Source organism: Arvicola amphibius, chromosome 12 (genome assembly GCF_903992535.2).
Source record: "Arvicola amphibius chromosome 12, mArvAmp1.2, whole genome shotgun sequence".
NCBI lineage: Eukaryota > Metazoa > Chordata > Mammalia > Rodentia > Cricetidae > Arvicola > Arvicola amphibius.
The window spans coordinates 105,159,658-105,187,559 of NC_052058.2; the positions used below are offsets into that span (position 1 = coordinate 105,159,658).

The following is a 27,902-nucleotide window of genomic DNA, read 5'->3' on the forward strand; positions in this document are numbered from 1 at the left end:
GCATAAATGAAAGATGTTATGACACAGAGAAGAAGAGCTGGAGGTGGAGCTCACTTGGTGAAGTGCTTATCTATCATGCATGAAGCCCTGGTTCTATCCCCAGCACTGCATATACTGTGTATCACATTGAGACAAAGGGATCAGGAGTTCCAGGTCATCCTTGGTGACATAGTGAGTTTGAGACCAACCTGGGATATAAAAGACCCTATCTTAAGAAAAGAAGCCTCAGAGATGAGATGAGACCATCATTATTAGGGAAACCAGCCATATAAATTGAAGAAACTGACAAACACCCTCTTTGGAAGGGCTGATAGGTGTAGATATAAAGGTTGCATGTCAGAAAACAGGGCTGGGTTGAAAATAAGATTGACCTTACTCTTCCTTTTGACTTACTGAGCTTGCCAGAATCTAAAGCTGTGCCCATGTACCATCTAAAAACAACAAATGCTCAGGGAATATCACGGAGAAAGGAGTGGAAAGCTGTGAGAGCCAGATGGGCAGGAAGATGTTATGAAACTGTTTCTCTGAGAAAGGACAGGGAAACACCATCCATGATATGTCAGCAAGGGGGCTGCTCAAACAAGACATGAGTAATGATAATACCAAATACATGCCAATATGGAAAGGGGAATTCTGTTGGGGACCCACTGCTAGACAAGAAGCTGCAGGCAACTAATGACCACTGAGAGAGGGAGAGTTACTCTTTTCTAGAGATTAGTCCCCTAATTGGCTTTCCAGTACCAAGTGGTCAGCCCAGAAATCATATGCAAACAAGCGAAAATAAATGTACTCAGCAGATTGTATTTATATATTCATGCATATATGTTTAATGAAAAGATAATGAGACTAGCAATGTAAAAGGAAGGACTTGGGAGAGTGGGACATTGAAGGGGATTGAGAAAGGAAGGGAAGCAAGGAAATGATGTAATTACATCTTAATTAAAATTAACAGTAAGAAAAGGAGAAAACTAATTGTCTGAAGAATGTGAGACAAAACAAAATAAAATGAATTAAAGCAGTAATAACAGTGGCAGCCACAGCTCAGCACAGCAGGCCTCTGAACCCCAGAGCTCTCTAGCTCCTTGCTCATATTGTTCATGAGCTACCCGCACTACTCCTGTAAGTAAGCACAGCTAAACTGTCCTGGCTTTTGTGAAGACATCACAGAGAGTCTGTGTGTTTGCAGTCTTTTAAACTTTAACAATTCAAAACTCAAGAGAATCTCCAATTTGAATTCTGTTCATTAAACCCCAATTGTGCACAGAGGCTGGTCCATGGCTTCATGTGGATTTATTGTATCAGGAAAGCCATAATTGACCTAAGCCTTCACAAAATAGTCTCATACCTAATTATTCTATTCAATGGATTGTTTTCAGGACGGGGAGGTGCCACCATGGCTCAAGTGTTTGTTTTTCAATTATGAAAACCTGAGTTTAATCCTCAGCACTTACTTTAATAAAAAAGAAAAATAAAAAGCCAGATGTGGTGGTGTAAATCTGGGTATGCCAATGATTATATACTGCCCTAGTTTAGGGGAAATAGAAACAAGAGGATCCCTGGAGCCTCCTGGTCTCAGTGACTTGTTATATTCCAGGTTCAAGGAAAGATCCTATCTCAAAAAATAAGGTGGGGTGCATTTGAGGAAGACTCTGGACACTCATCAGTAATCTGTACCTTCTCACACATGAATATGCACACAAGCACACATATTATGTCTTTTTGTCTCCTTAAGCCATTTCTCTGTAAGTTGCATATTCACACTCATTGGGGAAACTGTAGGAGCAGCCTGGTGGGTCTTACATATTAATAAAATTTTTGGACTTGATCTTATACAATGGTTAGAATGCAGATCCAATATTGTTCTTTAATGGTTCATGAAGAAGTACCTATGGGCTAATATTCCTCTTTCCTCTCTCATCTTCCTTTTCTCCTTCCATTATTTTTTCTTGATCCTCCTCTTTATCTTTTTTCCTGTCTTGATCCTACTTCTTCCCTCTCTCTCTTTCTCTCTCTCTCTCTCACTCTCTCTCTCTCTATCTCATACACACAAATATACGCACACACGTGCACACACACATGTGCACACACACACATTTGGCTCTCATGATTCTTATGTGTATGTGTGCACATGCATGCATGTGGAGGTCAGAGAACAACATTGAGTGTTTTTCCTAAGTTCCAGCCACCATGCTTTCTCGCTCACTGAACTGGATTGGAGAAGTATAGGGTAGTTGGCCATGGAGCCTGGACATCCTCTGTCTTCACCTTCTCAACACTAGGGTCACAAGGGAGCACCACAGTATCTGGACTTTCCTTTTCTTTCTTATTTTTTCTTTTCCCTTTTTTTTTGTAATGTAGGTAATATGGGTAGGGATAAGGTCTTTAGCTAACAGGACCAGAACTTGATTGCCTATGATTTCTCCCCACCTATAATTTGTATTTTAATAAATTTTTGCTGTTAACAATGTAAAGTCAGAGGCATAATTTGTTTATTTGCTTTGGTTTTGTCCCGTCATCTATCCCTGATGATGCAGTGCTTAAGATAGTGTCCAAAATAGATTAAAAGCTTTGGTAAATGTTTGCTTAATAAACTCAATATTTAAATATAAATAATTAACAATATTTTATCCATTCACTGACAGAGCAGGTTTCTGTCGATAGAAATGTCTCAAAGGCCAAAATTTGCAGTTAAAGTGTAGATGGTTTCCTTGACTATATGAGTTGTGAGTTAAGGCAAACCATGGTTCTTTGTGGTTCTTAGTAAACTCATTTTCTCCTCTCTCCATTACTTTTACAATGGTTGAAGAAATAAAGATGAGTTATCCAATAAAAAAAAATGAGACTTCATACACACATATTTAAATATGGATATATTTAAGTATTTTTGTTTCCTTCCTTTTCCTTTCTTTGTATACAGTTAAAATTAATAAACCTGTCAGTTGTTCAGGGTCCTCGAGAGTGAACTGTAGCCAGGGATTTAGGAGGAAGGCAATTTATCTGGCATTTACTTGAAATGAGAGAGTTTTTTGTCATTTAGGGAGAGAATAGTTCAAATCATCCACATGGAAATTCTAAACAGGAAGACCGCACCAACGGGGTTGTAGAATATAAGACACATGTAGTGGCTGGACGTGGATATTTCCAGCTCTTCTCAGTGAAGCAACCCATTAAAATGACTATGCTTCTCATAAATAGTTCCCAATTTTTCTCATGGCTTATGGCATTGGGCTCTGATTGTCTTCTTTCTGTCTGCTTGCCCTGAAGACTTCCAGGAGAAATAAGCTGTGGGGACAATTCAGAGAATAATTTAGTGGGTACTTTGTATATGTAGAGAGTGGCTGTAGGCAAATAAAGATGTCCCTGTACAACAAAATCTTGCTGGTGTAAAGTCCCATATATTAGCACACACAAACTGAAATTAGCTCCTGCTTTAGAATGGTTGTTTGGTTTGCTTTGAGGCAGTATCTTTTGTAGCCCAAGCGAGCACCTGACTTGTTGCATAGCTAAAGATGACATTGAAATTTTGATCCTCTTGTCTACACATACCTAGTTCTGGGATTCCAGTCCTGTAACACTATACCTAATTTATGAGTGTGGTGCTGGAAATCCAACCCAGGGTTTCATACATACTAGGCCAAGCACAGCACTCTGTGCCCACTGGACAATATATATCCACAGCCTCAAGAATAGAATATTACATCTCAAAAATGAGTAAAAGAACCTCTAATTTTTATTGTTGTTTTAAATTTGAAGTATCTAACATTTACTAAGCAACAGGAGGACAGCCAATGGAAGCCATGTTTGGATCCTTCAGCTGATGCTGCCCAGGGCCTCCATATCTCTGCCTTCTCTTGCTTAGGATGTACTATCAATTTCTGAATCACAGTTATAGGCTACTGTGGTATTCACAATCATTAAAGACTACAGAAGGATCATAATGACTTAGGACCCTGAGGTTGGGTTTTTGTTTTTCCTCCTTAATGAATCATAGTTCCCTGAAGGTCTCCAGGGTATGGTCTTCACCGGCATTTTCCTTTATGTCTGTGGATCTGAAGAGTGTATGACTTCTCTTAGAGCATGAGGTTTTGTGCTGCTGGTATTGTTGAAACAAATCATGGTGTCAGATTCCTCTTGTAATGTGCTTACATTCTGTTTCACCTTAATTTCCACCCTCTTTGATATCTACCAAAAGAACACAGCATTGGCTAATCTTGGCCCTTACCGTATTATTTTGTCCTTGGGTAATTTTGAAGGGAAATCATTCTATCCACATATATGGTGGTGTGTATGTGTGTTGTGTGTGTGTGTTGATTGTTAAAAACAGATTCAAACTTTAGAAGAAAACAGAGGGAGTAATGTCTAGTGATTAATGGTGACGTGGATGAACAAATGCAGAAGAAATGACACACGGGTCATGAAAGAGACTATAAAAATAATTTTCTAGTTTTGACTTCATTATGTTTTGTTCTTTTTCATGATGGGTATGTGAATTCATTTCTCTGTGGTTGTGAAGCAGACCATCTAGACCATCTTGGCATTCAAAAAGTATCCAAATATGCTATTTCCTTTGAGGCACTGGCTGTGAAAGTTCAGTTTTCCTTTAATTCCACTGAGTGTTGGTGCAATAGCACACAGATAAGACCAGTCGCTCAAAGCACATGTGGCACTGACCCATTTAAAGTAACTTTTCAAACTATTTTTCTAAGGAAAGAATTTGCATGTTGTAATTTCCACTTTATTTTACTTAAAACTATGTCAAATCGGTCTATTATGCATTATTCAAACTGTAAATGTTGCATTGCTACATTTGTAAATAAAGTATGGTTTTAAATGTTTTAAGCTGATCTGACTAACTCAGTTGTAATACTGTCTAATTTTTCTCTGTTTTAGTTTATGTTCCCGACTCCTAATGCTATCATTCATCAGTGTTTAACTATGTTCTTTTAATAAAAAGTTTAGACATGCATAACTGTATGTGTACATACGTATATATTCTACAACATATAGTGAAATAACAGAGGTAAGGAAGAAAGAGAAAGTAAGAAAAAGGTGGGCAGAAGAGACTGCATATGTTTGCCACATGTTCACACACACACACACCACCGCCACCACCACCACCACCACCACCACCACCATGAGCTCCTATGTCCTATTTCAACTCGCACTCCTGACTTAGGAAACATCTTGTCTTTCAGATGGAGCCCCCATTCACCTGGTGGATTGGGAGGTCTAATGAAAGACACCCTTACTGGGGAGGCTCCGTTTCCAGGGGTCCAGCAGTGGTGGATGTGGCCTAGAGGAGAGCTGTTTGGACATTCAACACTTTTGCAATTGTGATGCGGACACAGATGAATGGTAAGGAGAGCGTCAATTGTTCTGCAATGATGGGAAATGTCTGGTGCACAGAATTACTACTAAGAGAAAACAATGCAGATAATAAATGTGATAGGAATTTAGGATGAAGGGAAAAAAATGGGAGAGGACCCAGGAGCTTGAGCTGAGAGATGAGTCAGCAATTAAGAGCAATGGCTGTTCCTCCAAAGGACCTGGATTGGTTTCCCAACAACCATGTATTGACTGGCAACTGTCCTTAATTCCAAATGATTTGATGTTTTCTTCTGACCCCTGTGAACTCTGCATGCACATGGTACACATTCATAAGAACAAGAAACTCATATACAAAAAATAAAAAAAGCTAAAAGCCTGCCCTTGTATGTTCAAAACTAATACTAAGATTTATGTCAACTCTTTGTATTCTGAAGTTTGCATTCAAAGCAAAGAATGCAATGAAATATGAGATTTGCCATTTAGTAAGCTTTTCCTTTTTCCTACACCCTCCCGTGTGTGTGTGTGTGTGTGTGTGTGTGTGTGTGTGTGTAGATGCTCTTGTACATATGAGTGTCTATGCATGTGTTCATGTATGTATATGGAAGCCAGAAAACAGATTTTATTGTCATCATACACTTGATTTTTCAAAACTGGATCTCTCACTGGCCCAGAACTAGCCAACTAGGCATGCTGTCATAGACTCCCTAGTCCTGGGATTATGAACTCTGATCACTACATCCAGCCTTTCAATGTGGGTTCTGGGAATTAGTTCAGGTCCTTCAAGTTTAAGTAAAGCACTTTACCACCCAACCATCACTCCAGATTTTGAGTTAGATTTGAAACACACATGATGGGAAAAGCCTCGAAAGAAAGATGTGTAATTATATGGAATTTTTTATCTTTCACTAGATGTTTTAGTGCACTTACCACCATTCTTAAAGAGACCTTTAACACAAAATTAAAATTTTTATTTTATTTACTGATTTTGACTTAGTGATCATATAATTCTCACAATAATCTTGATATTCCATAAGAGTATGTGCCTTGAGAAATGTCAGTTACAGAAGAGTTAAATGATTGTTTCTGATGATATACACCTCTGCCAAATGGCAAGACCAAAAATGCAACCCATGTTCATTCTAAGCTCTCATGTCTATTAGGTCTACATTGTCTTCAACCTCCAGGCAAGCTCTTCCATTTCACTTTATCAGTTATGAAAATGTGCATACAGCATATCCACTTTTCTTTTTTATGAACATCAGCCTGCAATTTCAAGTTTTGCTGTGTTTCACTCTCTCCTCATCAAATATCTCCCAACTGTAGTTGAGATGCTTCTCTCAGACCAGTTGCAATTACTGTTGCGCACAATAGTTTATTTCACTGTTGAAACTGTGATTGGTAAAGTTCAGTTCAATGAAACTTAATGTCTAATCAAAACCTTGAAATAAGCTAATTTTTGGAGAGATAACTCACTCAGTAAAGTGTCTGCCACACAAGGATGGAGTTCTGAATTAACTCCAACCACCCCCATAACTAAGTAATTTAAACATGTTGACATGTTTAAACTGGTATGGTCTTGAGTTCATGACACTAGTAATGGGGAAGCAGGTATGTCCTTGGGTGCACTGGGGATGTTCCAGGTGAGAGACCATCCAAAAAGATACTCAAGCAAAGAACTAACCAAACAAAAAAGATGGAAAGTGGCCTGGGTAATGGCAGCCAAATTTGTCTTTTGGGCTCCATATTTACATGTGCAGATGCGCATGTGCACCCAAATAATCTTAGACAAAGAATAAGCAATGTCTCCATCTGCTTCTGTAATATGTACACCACGAGTTCAGAATAACACAGAGATGCTTAGGTACAGAAGTGAGTTCCTTTAGATGCCTCCATTACCCCAAACACTTTATGTAGAAAAATAAAGTTGACTGAAGGCCAGATGTCAGCTTCTTTCTTCTTTGCCGCCCCTCTTTACTTTGCAGTGAATTTTATTGCAGCATTATAGATACCTACACATAAATCCCCTTTGTGTCTTGGATGGATAACAAATCACTATGAACCACTAGCCTTCATTCTATCTGGTCCTGATGCAATAGATATTTGATGAAAGTTTCATGGAAACAAATTCAGAGCATCTTTGGTGAGGGATATATTAATTACTTTTCTTTATACGGGAAGGAATGATCTATTTTGGCTCATAGTCTAAGGGTGTAGTCCATGACAGGGAAATCATGGTAGCCAGAGCTTGAGGAAGCTGATCACATTGTGTCGACAATCAGCAAGCAGAGAGATTAATACTGCAGCTCAGATCACTTTTGTCCAGAAAGTGGTGCTGCCCACATTTAGAATAAACCTTTCCACTTCAAATAACCCAGTCTAAACCTCACATATGTGCCCAGAAGTTTGTTTCTACATCTTATTAAGTTAGGATTCAAGAGGAACAATAAAAGTAAGCATCATCTTAAAGCTTAGGAGAGTTTTGTGAAGATTTCTTAGGTGGTTGTGTTACAAAACAAACAAACAAGAAATCAACTAAAATCCAATAATCCAAGATACTTAGCTTCACTCGTAAGTCTGAGTTATATTTCCCCTCACTGTGTGTGGTATTAGGTAGCTTTTACAGATTTATAGGCTCAGCATAAAATGCCTTCCCTGGAAGTCATACAATTAGAGAAGCTGACACAGGGAGAAAATGCAAGGTGGAAGCTGCCATTGAAAGTGGAGCGTTTCTTCTTTTGTATATATTTTTCACTCAGAGACACTGTCACTTTGCGTCCCTTCTGAAAGTACAATTGCCAGGGATTAGTTGATTGTACAGTAAAGACTGGAGATAATAGTTGTGCCTCACTTACTGAAGATGACGTGTTCCTGTACTTTCTTCTCCGGAACATTCTACTGATTACACTGTCCACTCTAATCTCAGTCACCCCTCTATTGACTTGATTATCAGTTCACTAACTTCTGAATCACTTATGAGCTGATTTAAGTTCATCACCTGTGCTGTGCTTATGGGGACTTATCAGAATTCCTCTTCCCCTCTCCTCTTTGCCAGCACACTGGTATGCATGCATACAGATGCACATGCACATGTATGCATGAATATATTGAGAACTGAAGCCAACATTAGGTGATGTTCCTCAAGTTGTATCCACCTTGGTTTGTCCTGAATCTCATTTATCTAACAAGGCCAGCTTGCTGGTCATCCTCAGAGATCGATCCATCTGTCTCTGTTTCTACAGAGGAAAGGGATTATAATCACATGCTCCCATCTTCAGCTTAATTTTAGCTGGGTAGGTTCTGGATATCAGATTCAGGTTTTTTGCTTGCACAGCACTCAGTTGGCAAAATGAGTCATTTCCCCAGTATTTTCAAGACCTTTTAGCATCATATAGATTAATACATGTTTCATAAATCCTTCTACTTCTTTTATGGAATAAGCAACTTCTCTTAGGGTTATCAGCATTTTTAAATACAGGTCTTGTTCAACAGTTGTCTTAATTTTCTCTCTATTGGTGTGATAAAATGCCCAAGACAGGTTAGAGAAAGAGGATTTTAATAAGGATTATAGTTCTAGAGGGATAAGTGTGTATTGCTATCATGGTAGGAAAGTTTGGCAGCAGGCAGGCATGGTGATTGAAACATAAAACTGAGAGCTCACATCTTAAACTGCAAGCAGAAAATCCATTGAGCAAAGTAGAAATGGTGTGGAACTTTGAAACCTAAAATATGGCTCCCAGTGATGTAGTTCCTCCATCAAGTCTACAACTCCTAAACCTACTCAAACAGCACTACCAACTGGGAACCAAGCACTCAAATATCTGAGCCTATGGTTGATGTTCTCATTGAACCACCACATCCAACCTACTAAAACCCAAAGGAAAGAGCTGAAATTTCCTGTTAGGATAATTGCTTTACCCAATAAAGTCCATGTTGAACAAGTATGTGTAAAGTCTAAGGGAGAAGAGATCTAGATGTTCACATCTTTCTGCTAATGAAGAAGAGGCTAAAATCTGGAGTCAGCTTTTCCAAATTTCACTGATGACTTGAGAACAAGTTATATCTGTGGTGGGGTTTTCTAGAATACACCATTATGGGAACATTCGTTGAATTACCTTTTCTAGGATGATGTACCTAAATATCTCTTCACCTGAGTTAGGGAGCCAGTGACAGATCCAAGAGCCAATTTCATCCAAGTCTCAGTAAGTGAACCAAGGAGTTTACTAAACTCCTTACACAGCACTCATAGAAACATGAGTGAATCCAAACAGTTGTGTCACTTCAAAGTCATACCATCGTGAATAATAACCTCATAGAAACTGCATCCTGGAGTCTCCCCTTCACGAGGCCCTCCACATCCTATATACTCCAGTATCTTTCAAGATAACATTCATATGGGGTAAGACAGTAAGAAGTAATGTCTGAAATCCAGGAAAGAGAAACTAACGTCACCTCCTCTCCTATTAGAGAGTGATTGCAACTCCATAACCATGACCATAGACCTGTCTACTTCTGTATCATTCTGTTCAATTAGTTGCCATGGGTATGGAGCTAAGATAATCTTCACTCCAAGGACCTTCTTATTATTCCCCAAATACTGAACTATATCACAGTGTAAGTTTTGCTACATGTGATAGTGTTAATTTTAAGTGCATTGGCTGAATACCACTCTGTGCCAGCTAGCCAAGAAAGAGGCAGAGAAAAACCGAGTCTCTGCCCGAAGCATCCACAAAACAGAGGGGAAGTCCTCCTTTGTCACGAGTAGATAAATATGATACACTTGGTAGCAGTATTAAGAATTTTCAGTCCAGAATCTGAGTCTAGAATTTGGGGGAGCTGATTTCAAAGAGAAGAAGGAGCAACTACACAAATGTGACATGAAAAAGAGAGAACCTTGTCATTCAGACTGAGAAATGTGTAAGCATATTAGGTCACTACAAAAGTGTGCTAGGGTTGTTGGTATTTGAAACGATGGAATAGAAAGAGGTAGTGTTGGAGGATGGAATGTGCATGGTGTGTGTGTGTGTGTGTGTGTGTGTGTGTGTGTGTAGATTAGAAGTCAACTTCAGTTGTCCTTCATGTGCTGTCTATCTTTATTTTGAGATGTGTCTCTTACTAGAGCCAGGAGGGTGTCAACTAGACTAAGTTAGTCAGAAACTGCAAAGGATCTGCCTATCTCCATCTCCCCAACGCCAGAGTTGTGAATTTAAGCCATTATACCTACTTACTATACCTTGATTGCCTGCCCCAGTTTCTCTATATTAGTGTGACAAGCTGTTTCCTTATCAACTATCTACTAAGCTCCAGATCACAGAACTTCTTATGGAAATAACAGTGAGCACAAAGTATGGGGTTTGTGCTAGCCACAAGATCTGGCAGAATTTGAAAATGCATCTGTCACTTCTCTACCGAACTCCAGGGTCTGCTGATAAAAGGAAAGCACAAAACCAAAGGAATCCAAATAGATCAGCTTCCACCTTCCCTGCATCCATGGTTAACATGGATCTCAGTTGGATTTTCACATATTTCAATATTTTTGTTTCAGACCCTTATATTTCCTCTTGTATCTCCACTGTTCTGAGTGCATATTAGAATCTTCAAGAGCTTTGCCCTCTAAATTTCCACCAATTTTTGCTACTGGGTAAAATTTAATAGGACAAAAAATTAGGTTGTGGAGCACATTAATCCATTCTACATTCTAGACAAAGCTGTCAGTTAAAAGTGTGGTAGTGCTTCATGAACCATGTACAATATTCACATCCCAGAAAACCTATCCCAGAGATTCTGATGATGATGGAATAGTGAATATCACGTGACTGAGCAGCACATCTGCTATTCCAGATGAGTGAAAGGATCCTCTTAAGGCCACCACAGGGACTGCTAATGTGGGGATTATGAAGCAGGTCAGCAGTGAGGATTCCAGAGAAGTTTCATAGACTATCTGAAGTCACATTGGAGAAGCATCCATCTTCTTTTTTGCTAAGTGAGGCTTTATGGGGAGCCTTAGGCAAACTCTTTCACTGCTTGTGACTGATTCCTCTTTGCTCTATTACAATAGACCTGGGTGACTGAGCACTTAGTGCCATATGTCCCAATGAGATCAGGTAAACTAGGAACATGAGGGGATATCATATGGTTGCTGAAAGGGGAAGAGAGCTGAAATTAGATAGAGATACATGGGGAGAAATAAAATACATGTGACTCAATAGCATTTCTAGAAGAACCATTTTGCTTAAAATTAAAGAAAGCCTCAACTGGATATACCAGTCAAAGACACACTCAGCCCACATATCTGTTGGTGTTTGGTTCCTGGTCTAGTACTCATACTAAAAGGCACAGATATTCTGATCTTTCATATAAAATGGCAGAGCAATTACATAGAATCTATACAGCCCTTCTGTCAATTATCATCAGATTATTGTATTGCCTCATATAAAGTTGATAGCCTTTAACTAGTTTTACCTTTTTTTTAAAAAAAAAAAAACACATTGGTAAGCTTTAAAAAAATTGCCCTTGCATCTTGGGGGAGGGTGGAAGGGGAGAGGGGGAGAAGCAGGGAGAGAAGCAGACAAAAATGTAGAGCTCAATAAAAATCAATAAAAAAAGAAAAAATGCCATTGCCCAGTACAAACACAATTTTATTTTAAGTATTTTCTCTCTATACTAGTTTGAGTCTGTAAATAAAGACCGTGGTGATAACCCTTAGCTTGAAATGCAAGGTTTCACATCTAGATACCAGGACCAATAAAAGTGATGTTCCCTTCACAGAGACCTTCCAGACACTCCCTTCACTGTTGAAAATGCAGAGGATTTGGGGGTTTTGAATTCTAATCCTTGTATTTGGCCTTGGTGCTTCCTCTTGTGAAAGTGTTTCTGTTGGTTTGCCAACAGGGAAACTGTCATTCTTAAATGACAAATTTAAAGAACAATATACTTTTAGGGGATTTTTTCTTTTCCTTTTTGTTTTCTTTTTTCATTATATAGAACCTCAGAGGCTCAAAGTACTGTATAGAGATTAATTATGGTATAATTCTTCAGGCATGAATGGATGGTGATTGAAGAGAGACTCTTGAACAAATGTCTCCTTCTCTTTTTTGGTAGCTGGGTTAAATCCAATTCAAACTTAGCGAGTGTTGACCACATTTTTCATCTCCAATATTATGATAAGAACTAACTATCAAGCATTCTGTATATATTTTTGTTGTGAATTAATTTTCTAATCTCTTTCAATAGTGGTTATTGGGACTGGAGAGATAACTTGGATGATAGTGTACACCACACAAGCATGAAACATTGGTTTGATACTCAGTATCCAATTAAAAAGCCAGATGCAAAACCTAAAACGGAAAAAATTCCAGGCATGCTGTAAGCACTTATAGCTCTGGATCTGTACAGGTGGAGAGAGGCAGATCTGAAGGCTCTGCTAGCCTGTCTCATCAGAACACTTTATTCACTAATATTTATCTGTTTCTTAATCTACTTTTTGCTCTGTTTTTGAACCACTCTCCCAGAGGGCAAAAAATTATAAGTGATTAAGTGTTTGGGGGAGCTGTCAGTCACTGGGTTCTCATGCATATCTGGAATTGGCAGCGAGTCAGCCCTTTCTGTTGGAGAGAAGTGTGTCTGCCCTCTGTGAGACTGCCTTGCTTTCAGTGTTCAAAGAATGAGTGAGTGAAGAGAAAGCCTTGGAATGGTTCCTTTCTGTCATCTCCTCTTGGCTAACTCCGCTCTCTGCCTATATGTGGTTGTGCAGCTTTGTGTTTTAGTTGTTGTCTCTTTTCTGGTTCTTTTTTTTTCCCATCCAATGCCAGGTGAAGGTTCTATGGTGATATGCAAGATATTCATGAGTATGACAATAGGATCTGGACATTTCTGGCACCCTCTCCTCAGCTGCCCAAGGAACTAGCTGGGGGCATCTTCCTGGACACCTGGGAACCCCTCTAGAGTCAAGTCTCTGCCAACCCTAGAATGGCTCCCTTAACTAAGATATATAATTCCTTGTTCCCATATCCACCCTTCCTATATCCCAACCATCCTATTCCCCCAAGCTCTTCCCATCCTCCACTTCACACTTTTCTGGTCTCTCTACTACCAAGCTCCCTTCCCCAACCCTTCCTGCTGCCTGAATCGTTGAATTGCCCCTTAAGCATATACAGGCTGAGGTCACTTTAAAACAGCTTGTTTAAAGAACATGATTAGTTTTAACATGTTTTAGAATCCTTAGCGGATAGATTATGACAGATTGGGCAAAATGACTAAGGAGATTTTTTTTTTTTTTTTTTTTTTTTTTTTTTTTTTTTTTTTTTTTTTTTTTTTTTTCAGATTTCAAGAGATCCAATACCAAGTGGGCTGCTCTGGTCTTTCAGAGCATGTAGAGAACTTCCCATTCACTGATAAAATAGCACAGCATGTGTGCTGATAACCAGCTTGATAGGATCTAGAGTCACCCAGGAGACAAGTATGATTAAGTCAACTGAGAGCCAAAGACCATTCCATGACCTGAGGGTCCACACTGAGTGAAGGGGAAGGGTGAACTGAGCACCAACATTCATGTCTTTGCATTCTGACTGTACTGTGGCCAGCTGACTTGGTGCAGGAGAATTGTCTGTATTTTGTCACTCATGTTTTAAATAAATGCTGATTGGCCAGGCAGGGAGTATAGGTGGGTCAACCAGAGAGGAAGTAAGGAAGTAAAGGTGGGACGATTAGAACAGGAGTATTCTGGGAAGCAGGAAGCTCCCTCTGCAGTTCTGCCCAGGCTACTGAAATAGCAAGATGTGAGCTGCCATTCTGAGAAAGGTACTGAGCCATGTGGCTAACATAGAAAAGAATAATGGGTTGATAAAAGTTATAAGAGCAAGAAGTCTGAGCTAATGGGCCAATCAGTTTTATAATTTATGTAGATCTCTGTGTGATTTTCTTTGGGACTTGATGGCTGTGGGGAACTGGGCAGGACATAAACCCCAACAAGCAGGCCCCTTCATGTTACAGAATCAGGTTCTTTAGAATCATAGAGATTATATTCTGTATAAATAATCTTCAACCTCTTTAAAGAGCTGTAGAAAATGACATTTAATTTAATCTTAGAATTCTGTGGTAGTGAGACACAATCACTCTTACTTAAACAAAAGGGGAGGTGCTGCAGGAGCATTTTCTGCTCCTTCAGCCAATAGCCTTTGAGATACCAGCCCACTGGGGCGTGGTCTCTTCTCTTAAAAAACAGCAGCAGCCCTCTGCTCACTCTCTTGCTCCAGCAATTAGACTCCTTTTCTGGCTGTCCTGTAGGAGACGGTGTTCTGTAAGTTTTCCACTGAAATAAATAGCCCTTTGAATCCAAATTGGTGTGGGATTGTTTCGCACATTACTGGCTGAAGCTTCTGACACCTTGTGGAACATTTCCCTTGACCTGGGAGCCAGAATAAACCTTTCCTTTCATGCGTTGTCTTCTTCAGGGACTTCATTACACCAATCAGTGAAGTAACTCATGTGCCTGCAGGGAGGTGAGGAAGGCAAGTACTCACCAATCTCATACTGTCCCACCCAGAGAGATCCATTAGCCTCTTCCAGAGAACTTTCTGGAGCCCTTGATGAGGTGAGGCTCAGGACATAGTTGATGGAGAAGTCTGTTCCTCATATCCAGCCCAAAGTCATCTCTTTTGTTGTGTTTCCACAGCCCCTGAAAAGCACACAGCTTACTTGAGATAATCCCAATGGCTCTGTGTTCAAAGCACATAATTTTCATTATGCATGGGGAAAGAACTAATGCTCCTCCTTCGCACATCTATAGCACTCATATTGTGAGCTCCTCATGCGTTTAGCACACACGGCTTTTCCTAAAGTCTTTTTTTTTTTTTCTACTAGCAATGTCACAGTCTGGATGTTAACTGTAATAAATCCCTGACTAAATTTTTATTATGGAGCAGGATAATCAAATCACACATTTGTCATCTCTTAATTAGAGACTCTAAATCATTCAGCCTCTTGGAAATTTAGGTCCTTATTTCATTTTTTAAAATGGAGAAAGGTGGGGTAGCTATCTCTGGAGATTGCTAACTGAGTTAACAAATAATCTTCATATCTACCACATGTGGCATGTTGTCAGCTTTGAAAAAGTATGCGGTTATTTTTATTATTATTTTTTGTAATATTACAAAGTCTTAAATTAATTATAAGAGGCAACATTGGTTTGTATATTAAATTTATGTTTATGAAAAATATGAATTAATATATATTTGAATTCAAAGGACTAACACCAAGAAAGAAATACCATGCTAGAGTAATGAAATTTCCTTCAACTCTCTAATTCTGGATGGAGCAAGGAGATAACTCAGAAGTCTAAAATACTCCAAAATGGTATTTCTGGTAAATTCACCATGCAGTGGCTAGACATGCATGTTTGAATGCAGCAAAAGGGCTGTTAGTGTGGAACTGAGGAGGCTGTGGTCTCCCACAGCATCTGCCAAGGTGACCCAGGTGTAATCTCAGGGAGTCAGTGGTGAAAATGATTTGAAATTAGTAAACTGAAACCCAATCAATGGAATTGTGTTGTGTGTGGAGAAAGCCTGTGTGAACAAAATGAGGATGGTCAGCCAGAGACCAATCTAGGATGACAGTTCAAGGACTCAGGGCTGTTGCTTTGCATCTAGCAGTTTCTGGGAGAGATAGTGACTTCATGGTGCTACACCAGCTTCCAGCCAGAAGGAACTGCTCTCTGCCAGTGGGACATCTGCCCCACACTAAGTGTTCATATTTAGGAATCCACTCTTGGTTTCACAAACTGGTCACTCCAATTCACATCCTGGACCCGAGAGAAAGAATTTCAGAATGGCCATTCGCTTAACAAAGCTTATATGTGAAAACAGAAGTGACCAGTAGTGCTAGAAGTAAATACCCCTATGGATGCTGTCACTGTTGGTTAGAGCATCAACAGGGTAAATGGCGAAACTGCGAGGTTGTATGGCACACAATTGAGACTCAACATCTGAAGATCACTCATGGCACATCCTTCTCTGTCACTGGCATGAACCAGTTGTATTCTCCAGTGTGGGTCTTAGGTACAGACATCAACTTTCTACTACCTAGTATTTCAGGAAAGTCAGCTTTGAGGATTCGTATCAGGTTGGCCTAGGGGTGGTTGTCTTAACTGATGAAAGAAGACTACGTTCACTGTGAAAAATACCACTCTTTAGGAAGAGATCCTGGGTTATTTTTCTTGTTTAAAGTTTCCAGATAGAAATCATTCCTGATAATATGAATTATACTATTAAACCAAATGTAAAATTTCCTGTGTTATTTGGAAGAGCTTCTTTATACTTAGCATGCTTTTTGTATATGCCAATATGCTGATACAAGTTCATCAAGTAGATGTGGACAAGATGTCATGGAATCTAAGGGAGGCACAACTCAGCATTAATGCACTGACATCAGAAACCAGCATGAGCATCCAGAAAATAAAAATGGGATGGAGTATCATGACATAGCATGTCATGGTTTCTTCAGAGGAGCATCTGAATGAAATTTTGTCTTTAGTTCATCATTGATGTTTAAGATCTGCTTTACAATTCTACTTGTGAATATTTTTTAACCAAAAGGCAAATCTATTCTCTCTGTCTATGCAACACATATAGTGTGCTTTTTAACTGAACCAAAGTTTTATCATTTGAATGACTCTTAAAAAAAGCACTCAAGTTACAAATATTATATTATATATTTCTTTGTATTTTAATAGATCTGTAGGGTAAGGGTTAAGGTGGACATTTGGTTTATTTATAACCTTGATAAATTATTGAGTGTTTTCTCCAAATCTCATGAGCTCAATTCTAAATCTTAAAATTTAATTTTCCTCATGTGCTATGTAGCAAGAAATCTCAAATCCAAGATCAGAGCTGGATGCATATGAAATAAGTTGTCTTGACTGAGGCCACAGAATAGTTTAGGGACAAAGAAAAAAAGTCAAGTGTCAGTGAGACTAGTTCTGAGCATTTAATACAGACCAGACACTGTGACGAGTAGCTGCAAATCTCACTTAATCCTCTGCAAGCTGCTATTCAGATGTGCACACAGCAAACCAAGCATCTCCAAAAAGATATTACTCACCCACACTACAGAACTAGGAACTATTTACCCTAATGTGTGTACTTAAACACAAGACAGATACCAGGGAAGCAAAAACATGACTTGGTTCCTGCTCTTTCTGTCCTGTGACCCTAGGCAATGACTATGTGCCTCTGAGGCAGTGTCAACTTCTGTAAATGGACACAGGGATATATGCTGAAGAGGACACAGTGGTGTACACTGCAGAGGACAGTGGTGTACACTGCAAGGACAGAGTGGTGTACACTGCAGAGGACACAGTGGTGTAAACTGCAGAGGGCAGAGTTGTGTACACTACAGAGAAAAGAGTGGTGTACACTGCAAGGACAGAGTGGTGTACACTGCAGAGGGCAGAGTGGTATACACTGCAGAGGACACAGTGGTATACACTGCAGAGGACAGAGTGGTGTACACTGCAGAGGACAGAGTGGTTTATGCTGCAGAGAACACAGTGGTGTACACTGCAGATGACAGAGCAGTGTACACTGTAGAGGACAGAGCGGTGTACACTGCAGAGGACAGAATGGTATAGACTGCAGAGGACACAGTGGTATACACTGCAGAGGACAGAGCAGTGTAGGACAGAGCGGTGTACACTGCAGATGACAGAGTGGTGTACACTGCAGATGACAGAGCGGTGTACACTGCAGAGGACAGAATGGTATAGACTGCAGAGGACACAGTGGTATACACTGCAGAGGACAGAGCAGTGTACACTGCAGAGGATACAGTGGTATACACTGCGGAGGGCAGAATAGTGTACACTGCAGAGGACAGAGTAGTGTACACTGCAGAAGACACAGTGGTATATGCTGCAGAGGAGAAGTGTGTGGATATTTTTCCTTAAATTTCATCCTAGAAGTGTCTGCACTGCCGATGTCTATTTATTTATTTTAGTTGAATTTATATTATTATTTTTCAAACATTATTTTTTATTTTTGAAAATATCATACATGCACACACTGAATACTTGCATAACACCCATCTTCTATACTCCCTTTTTCTAGCTTCCCCTTGTGGGCCTGGTATGTGTATGGATGTGTGTGTGTGTGTGTGTGTGTGTGTGTGTGTGTGTGTGTGTGCATTTTTATTTTGTGTGGACTGATGCATGTGTAGATGCTTATGAGTGCATATACTGAGGCCATATTATCCCTTGGGTACTGGAGAATTCTTTTTTTATTTTTTGAGGCAAGGTTTCTCATCGGACTGGAACTTACCAATTTAGCTAGGTTGGCTGGCTAACAGGTCCTAGATATCTACCTATTTCCACTTATCCAGTCCTATGATTACGAGCGATTTCCAAAAGGGAAGGTCTTCTTGTTTAGGTTCAGAAGATCCGGATTCAGGTCTTTATATTCACACACCAAGCGGATTGGTCTATTTATGCTATCTCTACAGCTCCACAATGCCACGCTTTACTTCCAATTTATGCTCTGCCAAGTGGTACCATTTTCACCTTATTCCAAAACACAGCTTTAAAAGAGGAGGAAACATTGACTTTCTCTAATTCTTTTTAAACTTTCCTATAAACAGAAAACTAGGTACTTCCTTATTTGCATAATTAACAAGAACAAAGTCAGAGCCGTTAACAAGCAAGGTCCTCCTAAAGAACAAAGCAAAAAGCAACCAATATAAAGATTCATTTGAACACAACTTTGAAGGTGATAAGGAACATTCTAACCTGATGAAAAACTGTTAGCAGGTGGTTCAGCCATGTCCTCTGAGTAATTTTTGAGAGGGAATTGTGTTAACTGTCTTCAAGTTAGTTCCTCAGATAGCAGATCTTCTTTTATGGGGAAGTGAAGTGACGATTAATGTCACATTAACGCTGCAATGAGCCTTGGGGTCCTCTTGCCCACAATAAGCATAGCGAACTTTGTAAACTACCTGCGCTTCTGCCAGCACATTTAGGGAAGATATAAAATCCAGAGGTGTTTGGAAGCAGGCCATGGGTTCTGTAATTGGTATCCCAACTATTCACATAGGCCCAGAGATGAAAGGCCTTCTGTTATTCTCCTCCCAACCCTAGCCAGGCTGAATCCAATCCAAGTCACTTTGCAAAGAGGGTTCTTGACATAGATTCCCTAGATAATCTACATTTTTCCTTCTTTTTTTCCCTTTAAATTTATATTTCTCAGGACAAAGGATACTGGCTTTCTTTCCTTCAAAGATCACCTGCCTGTAACTCAGATAATTATCACTGATACCAACAGATCAAACTCAGAAGCTGCTTGGAGGATTGGCCCCTTGCGTTGCTATGGTGACCGTGAGTACTACATCGCCCTTTTTCTGAATTGCATGAACACAGATGTTTTGGGTTCCTATTCCATTTTCCTTTGTGTCCAACCAGTATTAAAAATTACCCACAAGCCCATTGTTTTCTCTACCCGGTGGGAACACACAATTCATCGTGAAGGACTCTCTGCTTCACAGGACACTATTGGAATGCTGTCTCCTTTTCTACCGAAGCTTCTTACCTCCACTTTCCTACCTTCCATGCGGAATTCAGTGCTGACATTTCCTTCTTCTTTAAAACCACCGCTTTATCTGGAGTTTTCCTAGAGAACCTGGGCATTAAAGACTTCATCCGACTTGAAATGAGCTGTAAGTGCCTTCATTTATGAGTTTGATGTCAGTGGTGCACAGAGAGGCCTTCTCTTTATCTCTATCACCAGCCACCAGTACAGATTTTTAGTGTCAAGCTAATATCAACCTGTTATCAATAAAACTAGCTCTGAAGCTGTCAGATCCCTGCTAATGTGTTATGACTTATGATGTTTGATCATTATTGGTTAGTTGTTTCATAAGGATATGTGCATTCCAGGATTATCTGTGCATTCCTTTCTCAGGCTCCACTCTATTATGGCAACGTTATTCCTTACCTATTGCTTTAAGTTTCCATGCCTCAGGATGCACTCTATGGGAAACAGGGCTGATTGCTATTGAACATTCTCTTCATATTTGGGATCCACTTTATTACTGTACCCATGCTTCAGAAGTCATTTTTTGGGAAGACAGCCCAACCAGTAAAGCACATACATGCAAGCCTGAGGACCTGATTCGGTTCCCCAGAACTCACGTAACATAGCCAGGCATTACTATGCCAGAGGAGGCACAGACAAGTGGAGCCCTGTGGCTCATCTTGCAGAATTGGTGAGCTCCAAGTTCAGTGAGAGATTCTGTTCAAAATATGAGGTGGAGAATCATTTAGGAGAAAGTTGGACATCAACCTCTGGAGAGTCTGAGCACATCTTGGCCAGGTAACACACACACATACACACACACACACACACACACACACACAGGCACGCATGCATGCACACACTCAGTTTCTTCTCCTGCTCCATTAGGAGAGTGTTAACGAGTCAGTGATAATTTATGCCAGTTTCCCATCTCTTTCTTGCCAGCAGCAGTGTGCGTGCAGGGTTAAATGCATGGATTACACCTTTGTAATAGCCCTACCCCCATCTGTGGGATCTGTGCTTTACCCATCATTAAGCCAAACGGGCACTAAAGAAATATGGATGACAAGACATTATACAGTGGGACACTGCATATCAGCATGCTAACAAAAATACATGAAAGCACAAAAAAGAAAAAATTCAATGGTTAATTAATCTTCATGAAAATGGAAAAATAGCAATATTTTAGTCTCGTTTAGTAATGAGAACTTTAGAAGTCTGCCCATAAGTGTGATTTTCTGCAAAGTTGTCAATGACTTCACATAAGTTAATTTCCTGTAGTTGGTTTTGTTCAAATAAAACTACAAATTATATTAGCCCATTTATCTTCAATTGCATTTAGAAGAAATATTTTTATTCATTTTGATATGATTTTTTTTCATAAAAAATCATAGATATTTAAAAAGTTTGGAAAGAATTTTCATCATAAGGACAAGTTTGGTAAAGTAAACCATTTTTATATTCAACTCCAAAAATTATAACACTCTCCATAACTTTTTTTTAACCAGGCCCAATTCTAGTGATTTCAAAATATCTAAGTAATCAAAAATCTTTCCAGCAACTATTTAAATGCAGAATTCATCATAGGTTTTCCTCCTCATTAGGTAGACACTGATAGAACTCTGGAGGGTGTGCAATGTCTTGAGCTCTTCTGATTTCTGTGTTGACACTTGTGTCACTGTGTGGACTCTCATGTTAGAGTCTGACTACAGAGGAAAGCAGGAGTCATACAGATGGAAGGCAGACACTGCCTTGTCACTCCTCCAAACAAACACACGCATCTGGTTCTCATGGAGCCAGAGGAGCTTATGAGTCTGCTAACTACTCTCTAGGGTATAACTTTTACTATGCAACAAGCAGTAAATTGGACTTATTTCTCACCTTCCTGGACCTGGGGGGAGTTGGGAGGACCTTGGACTCAACATAGTGTAGAGAACCCTGATGGCTGTTTGGCCTCAAGAGGGAGGGAGTGAGGGTGTGGGTGGAGGGAAGGGGAGGGAAGGGGGGAGGAGGAGGGGAGGAGATGGCAATTTTTAATAAAAAATAAATAAACTGGAAAAAAAGAGTCACAAATGTATTATTAAAAATTGACAGTGACTTTAGGCTGTGTTGTGTTTGCACATGCATTTGGTGCGGGAATGTTATATTATCAACATGCTTTAGAATTACTAGTGAATCGTGATTATAAAACCAGACACAAACAAGTAAACAAACAGATATTCAGTGCTTGGGAGATAGCCCAGTCACTAAAGTCCTTACTCTACAAGCATGATAACCTCAATTTCATCTGCCGGTCTCAAGGAAATAGTACAAAGCCAGATGTGGTGTAGTGGTGTGTGCTTATAATCCCAGTTTGGGGAGACCAAGAGAGTCCGTTAGCCTGTGAAAATCTGTGTCAGAAAACAAGGTCTGGGGGGAATCCCGAGGAATGATACCACTATTGCCCTCTAGCCTCTTCATGAATGTGCATACACATGAGTGATCACACCTACTCACTTATGTACCAGCATATGCGTGAATACACAAACACACTGCTAACTAAATAAAAATAAACATTAAAAATACTTCAGATGCCCTTTCTGTTGCTTTTGGGTTCCTTACACTAAGTGGACTCCATTACCTGTACCCCCGCCTTGCTCTTTTTCTTCTCTTGACCACAACTTACTTGAGCTTGTCCTTGAGCATCCCTCTACCCTTGTGAAGTGGACGTTTTCCAATAGTGTGAGTGAGGTGATTGGCCGTATCAGAGTGATGTAACTCCATGAGATACCCTTGAAAGCTAAGCAAGCATCTTATCCACCGATATTGGAAATTTGAGCATTCTCCAACAAAAGACAAGTACATTTCCAGAAGGGCATGGTGGAGGGGTCTGTGGGTCTCCAGCACGTGGGGAAGCGGCTAAGTGTTTCTTATGCAGTTGCAGACTACATGCAGGAAAAGAAAGTGTCTCCTGTAACTTTTCATTTATTGTTCAAGGACACAAGCTACTAATGGGGGAAGATCTTAAGATTTTTGTGTAAAATAAAAATCCTTTGTACCTAACTTGGTCAGATTCTGAAGAGCAGGTTGAATACCACCCATTCCACAGTGTGGACACAATAACCTCAATGTAAAATTTATAAAAAAAAAAAACAAAAAAACAGGCCCTGAAGCCTTTTCGTTCATTAAAGCCAAAATCAATGTTATGGTATATTATCACAAGACAATCACCAGTGATTGAGTGTTAATTACAGATCAGTGTCCAATTTGTTTGTGCTTTGTAGCACTTCACTGTGCCCTTCAGGCTGAACCATTTTTTTAAAATTCAATTTAGCATTAAATTATTTAAAACCACACAAATTAAACCTGTAATGTAATTGTTTGATGTTTACTGTCATCATACTCTCAATTATTACTTTATAAAACACAAACATTTTGCATTAAATATTTTTAAGTGTATGACCTGAAAATAGATGCAGTTCAGTAGTAGAGTGAAGAACTGGCTAGCATATATAAGACCCCAAGGTCAGTCCCTGCAGTAGAAAATAAACAAATACATAGACATAAAATCAGCAAACTCTAAGGTCTCATACTTCCTAAATTTATTAAGATTATTGTTTTTGTTACTACTGTTATTAGGGGGAGAAGCTCTAACAAGATATCAAAACAAGATATCTCTACCCATGGTAACACCAAAGGCCACATGGATGTCCAGGGTCTAGGCAACAAACTGTAGCCATGTTCAAGTCTAAGGGCCATGCTGCCACATGGACATACCAATCTGGGTAGTCTGTGCTGCCACACAGGGCTGCTGCCAAGGGTCATGTCTGGATCTATGGTCCTGCTACAGTTGAGGTCTGTGATGATGCCCCTTTTCAGTGTTGCCACAAGGGTTCATAGGAATTTTGCATGTTGAAATCCAAGGGCCATGCTGAGCTGGCTCTGCCCTTCCCTGGCCCTGGGATTTTTGGCCCTGCACCTTGCTGGATACTATAGCAAGAGAGTTGACCCTACCCCAATGGGAGAGCTGTCCCTTCCACATGGGAGAGATGTCCCCCACCTTCACCAGGTATTGTTGGAGGCTGTTCGTTCGTTCCTGGTTGCCCTGACCTGAAATATTCACACAGAAACTATATTAATTACTACACTGTTTGGCCAATGACTCTAGTGTATGACTAGCATGCTCTTATATATTAAATATCCCATTCCTATTATTTTATATTTTTGCATGAGGCTCGTGGCCCTGCCGACAAAGTTTCCAAGAGCTCCAGTGGAGGAATCTGTGTTCTGCGGGCAGCTACATGGCTTCTCCATGACTCTGCCTACTCTCTTTATATGTCTTTTCCAGACTGGATATATTCCGTTAAGCTATTGGCCAAAATCAGTTTCTTTATTAACCAATGCTACAGAGAGGAATCCTACATCACTTCCCATTTTCTGTCTAAATAAAAAGAAAGATTTTATATACATTTGTGATTTCTGGTAATACCTTTGAAATGCCGCAGTGGTTAATCAGAGACTGGGCCCTGACTAGATGCTGGCTACTCCTTTATGTGACATTAGGTATATTAAAGACAGCCCATGCAGAACCGAAAATATTTCCATCCATTTCCACTCCACCCTCTTCCTTTTCTAACTAGGTCAGAGATAGAAAACCTAGTCATTCTCATGTTTATTTTAGAAATATTTATTATAGTTGTTTGGCTATCTTTGGTTTCCTCATTACAATATTGTTTTCATCAAATAGGCATCCATGGTTTTCTGTCCTCTGAAAGGCATTTGTCTAGTTTGTGCTGTTGTGCACTGACCTTTGAATGATTCATAATTAAAGTACTGAATGCTGAAAAAAAAAGATTTTAACTTTGACATAGTAAAATTACATATAATAAAACTGGTATCAAGCACAAATTACAGTTACAACATTTATATCTGCTTTAGAGCAAGAGACTCTTAATCTCAGGGTCATGGGTTTGGGTTCCACATTGGTCACCAATTTGTTGGCAGAGGCTGCTCATTCGTTTCCAACTGCCCTGACTCAAAATAATCACACAGAAAACTATATTATTTAAAATCACTGCTTGGCAAGCACTTAAGCATACTGTTAGCTAGCTCTTATAACTTAATTAACCCCTTTCTATTATTTTATATTTTTCCATGAGGCTTGCAGCCTACTGGCAAGGTTCCAGCTGGCTCTGATGGAGGTGTCTGTCTCCTGTGGTGACTACATTGCTTCTCACTGACTTGTATCTTCCAGCCTGACTACATTCTATTATGTCATTGGCCAAAAGCAGTTTCTTTATTAACCAATAAAAGCACCACACATACAGAAGGACTTCCCACACCAACCATAGACATAGGAGTCCTTGCCCCAATGAGATGGGCCTAGGAAAGCAAGCTCTGCATCTCCCCTGAGGGATGCAGTCCCAGTGGAACAGACCCAGTAGTTCAACTACCAAAGAGACCCACATCCTGGGCCTTGGGTTGGTCCACCCTAACAGCTGCCCCATCTGTGACCTGCTGCAATGCATGAAGAGACTGGTCCTGTGGAACAACAGTCACAGCATCTCCATGACTTGTGACAAGAGTAGGATATGTGTGAGGGGTTTTGGTGAGACTCCAGTGATGCTGGTGTGCTAGAGGCCAATTGGTGTACAGTGAGATACACTGCAGCAACCAATGGCACAAAGATGAATGAGGAGGTCTTGGAAAGACAGAGGAGCGAGGTGATTTGTTATTTGTTTTCAATTGACTTTTTGGAGCATTTTTCTTGGAGGGATGCCACAGGATTGAGGGGGTCATGGAGGGACTGGAGATTGAATGGGATTTAGGTGCATGATGTGAAATTCCCAAAGAATTAGTAAAGAATTATGTCACAAAAAGTGGAAAAGGTCTAAAAGTATATTACTGAGATTTAAATCTTAGTTCTTCCAGCCACTGTGACAACTTGTGTTCAGTTCCTTCACTTATGAAATAGTCCTGTCAAGTGTGTATTGAGGCCCAACTGAATTCAATAATGGAAAATGCTTAGCAGTATTTCTGGCTTGTGCAATGCACTTAATAAATGTTAATGTTTCTGCTAATGTTATTTCACTGATTCTTTAACATCCAGGAGTGGTTTACATATTATTGGATTTTGATAGTTACTTGAATAAAGATCAGTGTTATCAAAACATTTAAAAAGACTTTTATAAGGACCCAAACATAAAAAGAAAAAGCAGACAACGTTAAGTTCTGTAACCATTACATAGAGAAACCCCGTCTAAAAAAAAAAAAAACAAGTAAACAAACAAAACAAATAAATCAAACAAAAACAACAGCAACAACAAAACAGCTAAAGAGAACTGCAGCATTTATTCATTTTGAGGAGTCTAGCCATGGTTTTGTCAGAGCTATGTACATACACTCACAGGATTGGGGGTGGGGTGGGCTTGTAGTAAGTAAGTGAGCTTGTTCTATTCAAGCAGTGTTAGTGGCCGGGTCTGAGATAAGTAAAAAGTCCTCTACAGCACTGTTTATCAACCTTTCTAATGCTTTCACCCTGTAATGCAGTTCCTCATGTTGTGGTGACCCCCAAGCATAAAATTATTTTTGTTGCTACTTCAAACCTGTAATTTTACTATTGTTATGAAGTATAATGTAAATATCTGATGTGTAACCCCTGTAAAAGGGTCATTCAACCCCTAAAGTGTTATGACCCACAAGGTGAGTCACTGCTCTTTAGCTTGCAGACAAGCTGGGGAGACAGACAGCAGTCAGATCATATGGTATAGGTAATGCATGGTATAGCCAACCTTCGCACAGACAAGAAACCCAACTTGGTGACAGAATTTGGTAAGCACAGCAGAGCATCAAGCCTCCCACAAAGATATGCTGTCTGATGGTAACCTAATATCATTAAGACTGTCAGGGAAAATTTTACCCAAATCTTTAATATTTTTGCCCAATATTCTCATGAATCCTTTTCCTGCATATATATATGACCCCTCTCTCTCTCTCTCTCTCTCTCTCTCTCTCTCTCTCTGTGTGTGTGTGTGTGTGTGTGAGAGAGAGAGAGAGAGAGAGAGAGAGAGAACCAGTCATCTCTCAATAAATATTTGATTTTGAAATAAGATTTTCAAGATGAAACTACTGATCTGAGTAAGAAATAAGAAATATATCCAAAAGTGGTGGTGTGTGTGGCTTTAATCCCAGCAGTGGGAAGGCAAAAGCAGGATTACATCTCTGAATTCAAGGCCAGTCTGGTCTACCAAAGAAGTTCAAGGATAGCCAGGGATACACAGAGAAGCACTGTCTTAACAAATGAAAAGGAAGAAAGAAAGAAAGTGAGTGATATAGAGAAAGAGAGAAAGGGAGAAGGTAAGAAGGAAAGAAAAAGAAACGGAGGCAAAAGAGATGGATGGTTCAATGGCTAATAGTACTTGCTGTTCTTACAAAGTGTCCATTTTCAGTTCCCAGCACCTATATGGTGATTCCAGGCATCTGTAATGCCAGTTTCAGGGGATCCATCACCCTCTTCTGGCTTCTGTCAACATCAGACTTGCATGTGTTACACAGGCATAGTTAGGTAAAACATACTTATAAAATTACATATGTATATGAGCAACTCAAACAGAAACAGGCTGGGAGAATGACTTAGTTGCCTTAATCCTGAGTACTTGAGTTTAACCCTCAGAGCACACAGTAAAAAAAATCTGGTGTGGTGGCATGTGCTATATCCCACTATTGAGAAAAAGATACCTGCTTGTCAACCAGCCTAGCCTCATCAGTAAGCTTCAGGGAAATAAGAAACTGTTTCAAAAACAAAGTCGATGTCACCTGAGTCATGACATCTAAGATTGGCCTTTAACCTCCACATGCCCCACAAATATGTGCAACACACACCATACAAGTGAATATCACATACTTGGATATGCACACACAACAACAACAACAAAAATAGAAAATGAGGAGGGAGAGGAGAAAGAGGAAAGAAAGGAGAAAGGTGGAAGGATATAAAAGAGAAACAAAAATGAAATGACAAAGATAAGACATAAAATGGGTCAG

At 39.7% G+C, this 27,902-nt stretch overlaps 1 protein-coding gene across 1 annotated transcript in view; it reads left to right on the forward strand.

Moving 5' to 3' along the window:
• The window catches only part of Cntnap5 (contactin associated protein family member 5), a 954,245-nt gene that overhangs the window by 764,784 nt on the left and 161,559 nt on the right, over positions 1 to 27,902 (forward strand). The window contains 5 exon segments of the mRNA XM_042054039.1: positions 5,202 to 5,264; positions 5,267 to 5,355; positions 19,557 to 19,684; positions 19,852 to 20,022; positions 20,507 to 20,678. Coding sequence (XP_041909973.1) covers positions 5,202 to 5,264; positions 5,267 to 5,355; positions 19,557 to 19,684; positions 19,852 to 20,022; positions 20,507 to 20,678 — 623 coding nt within the window.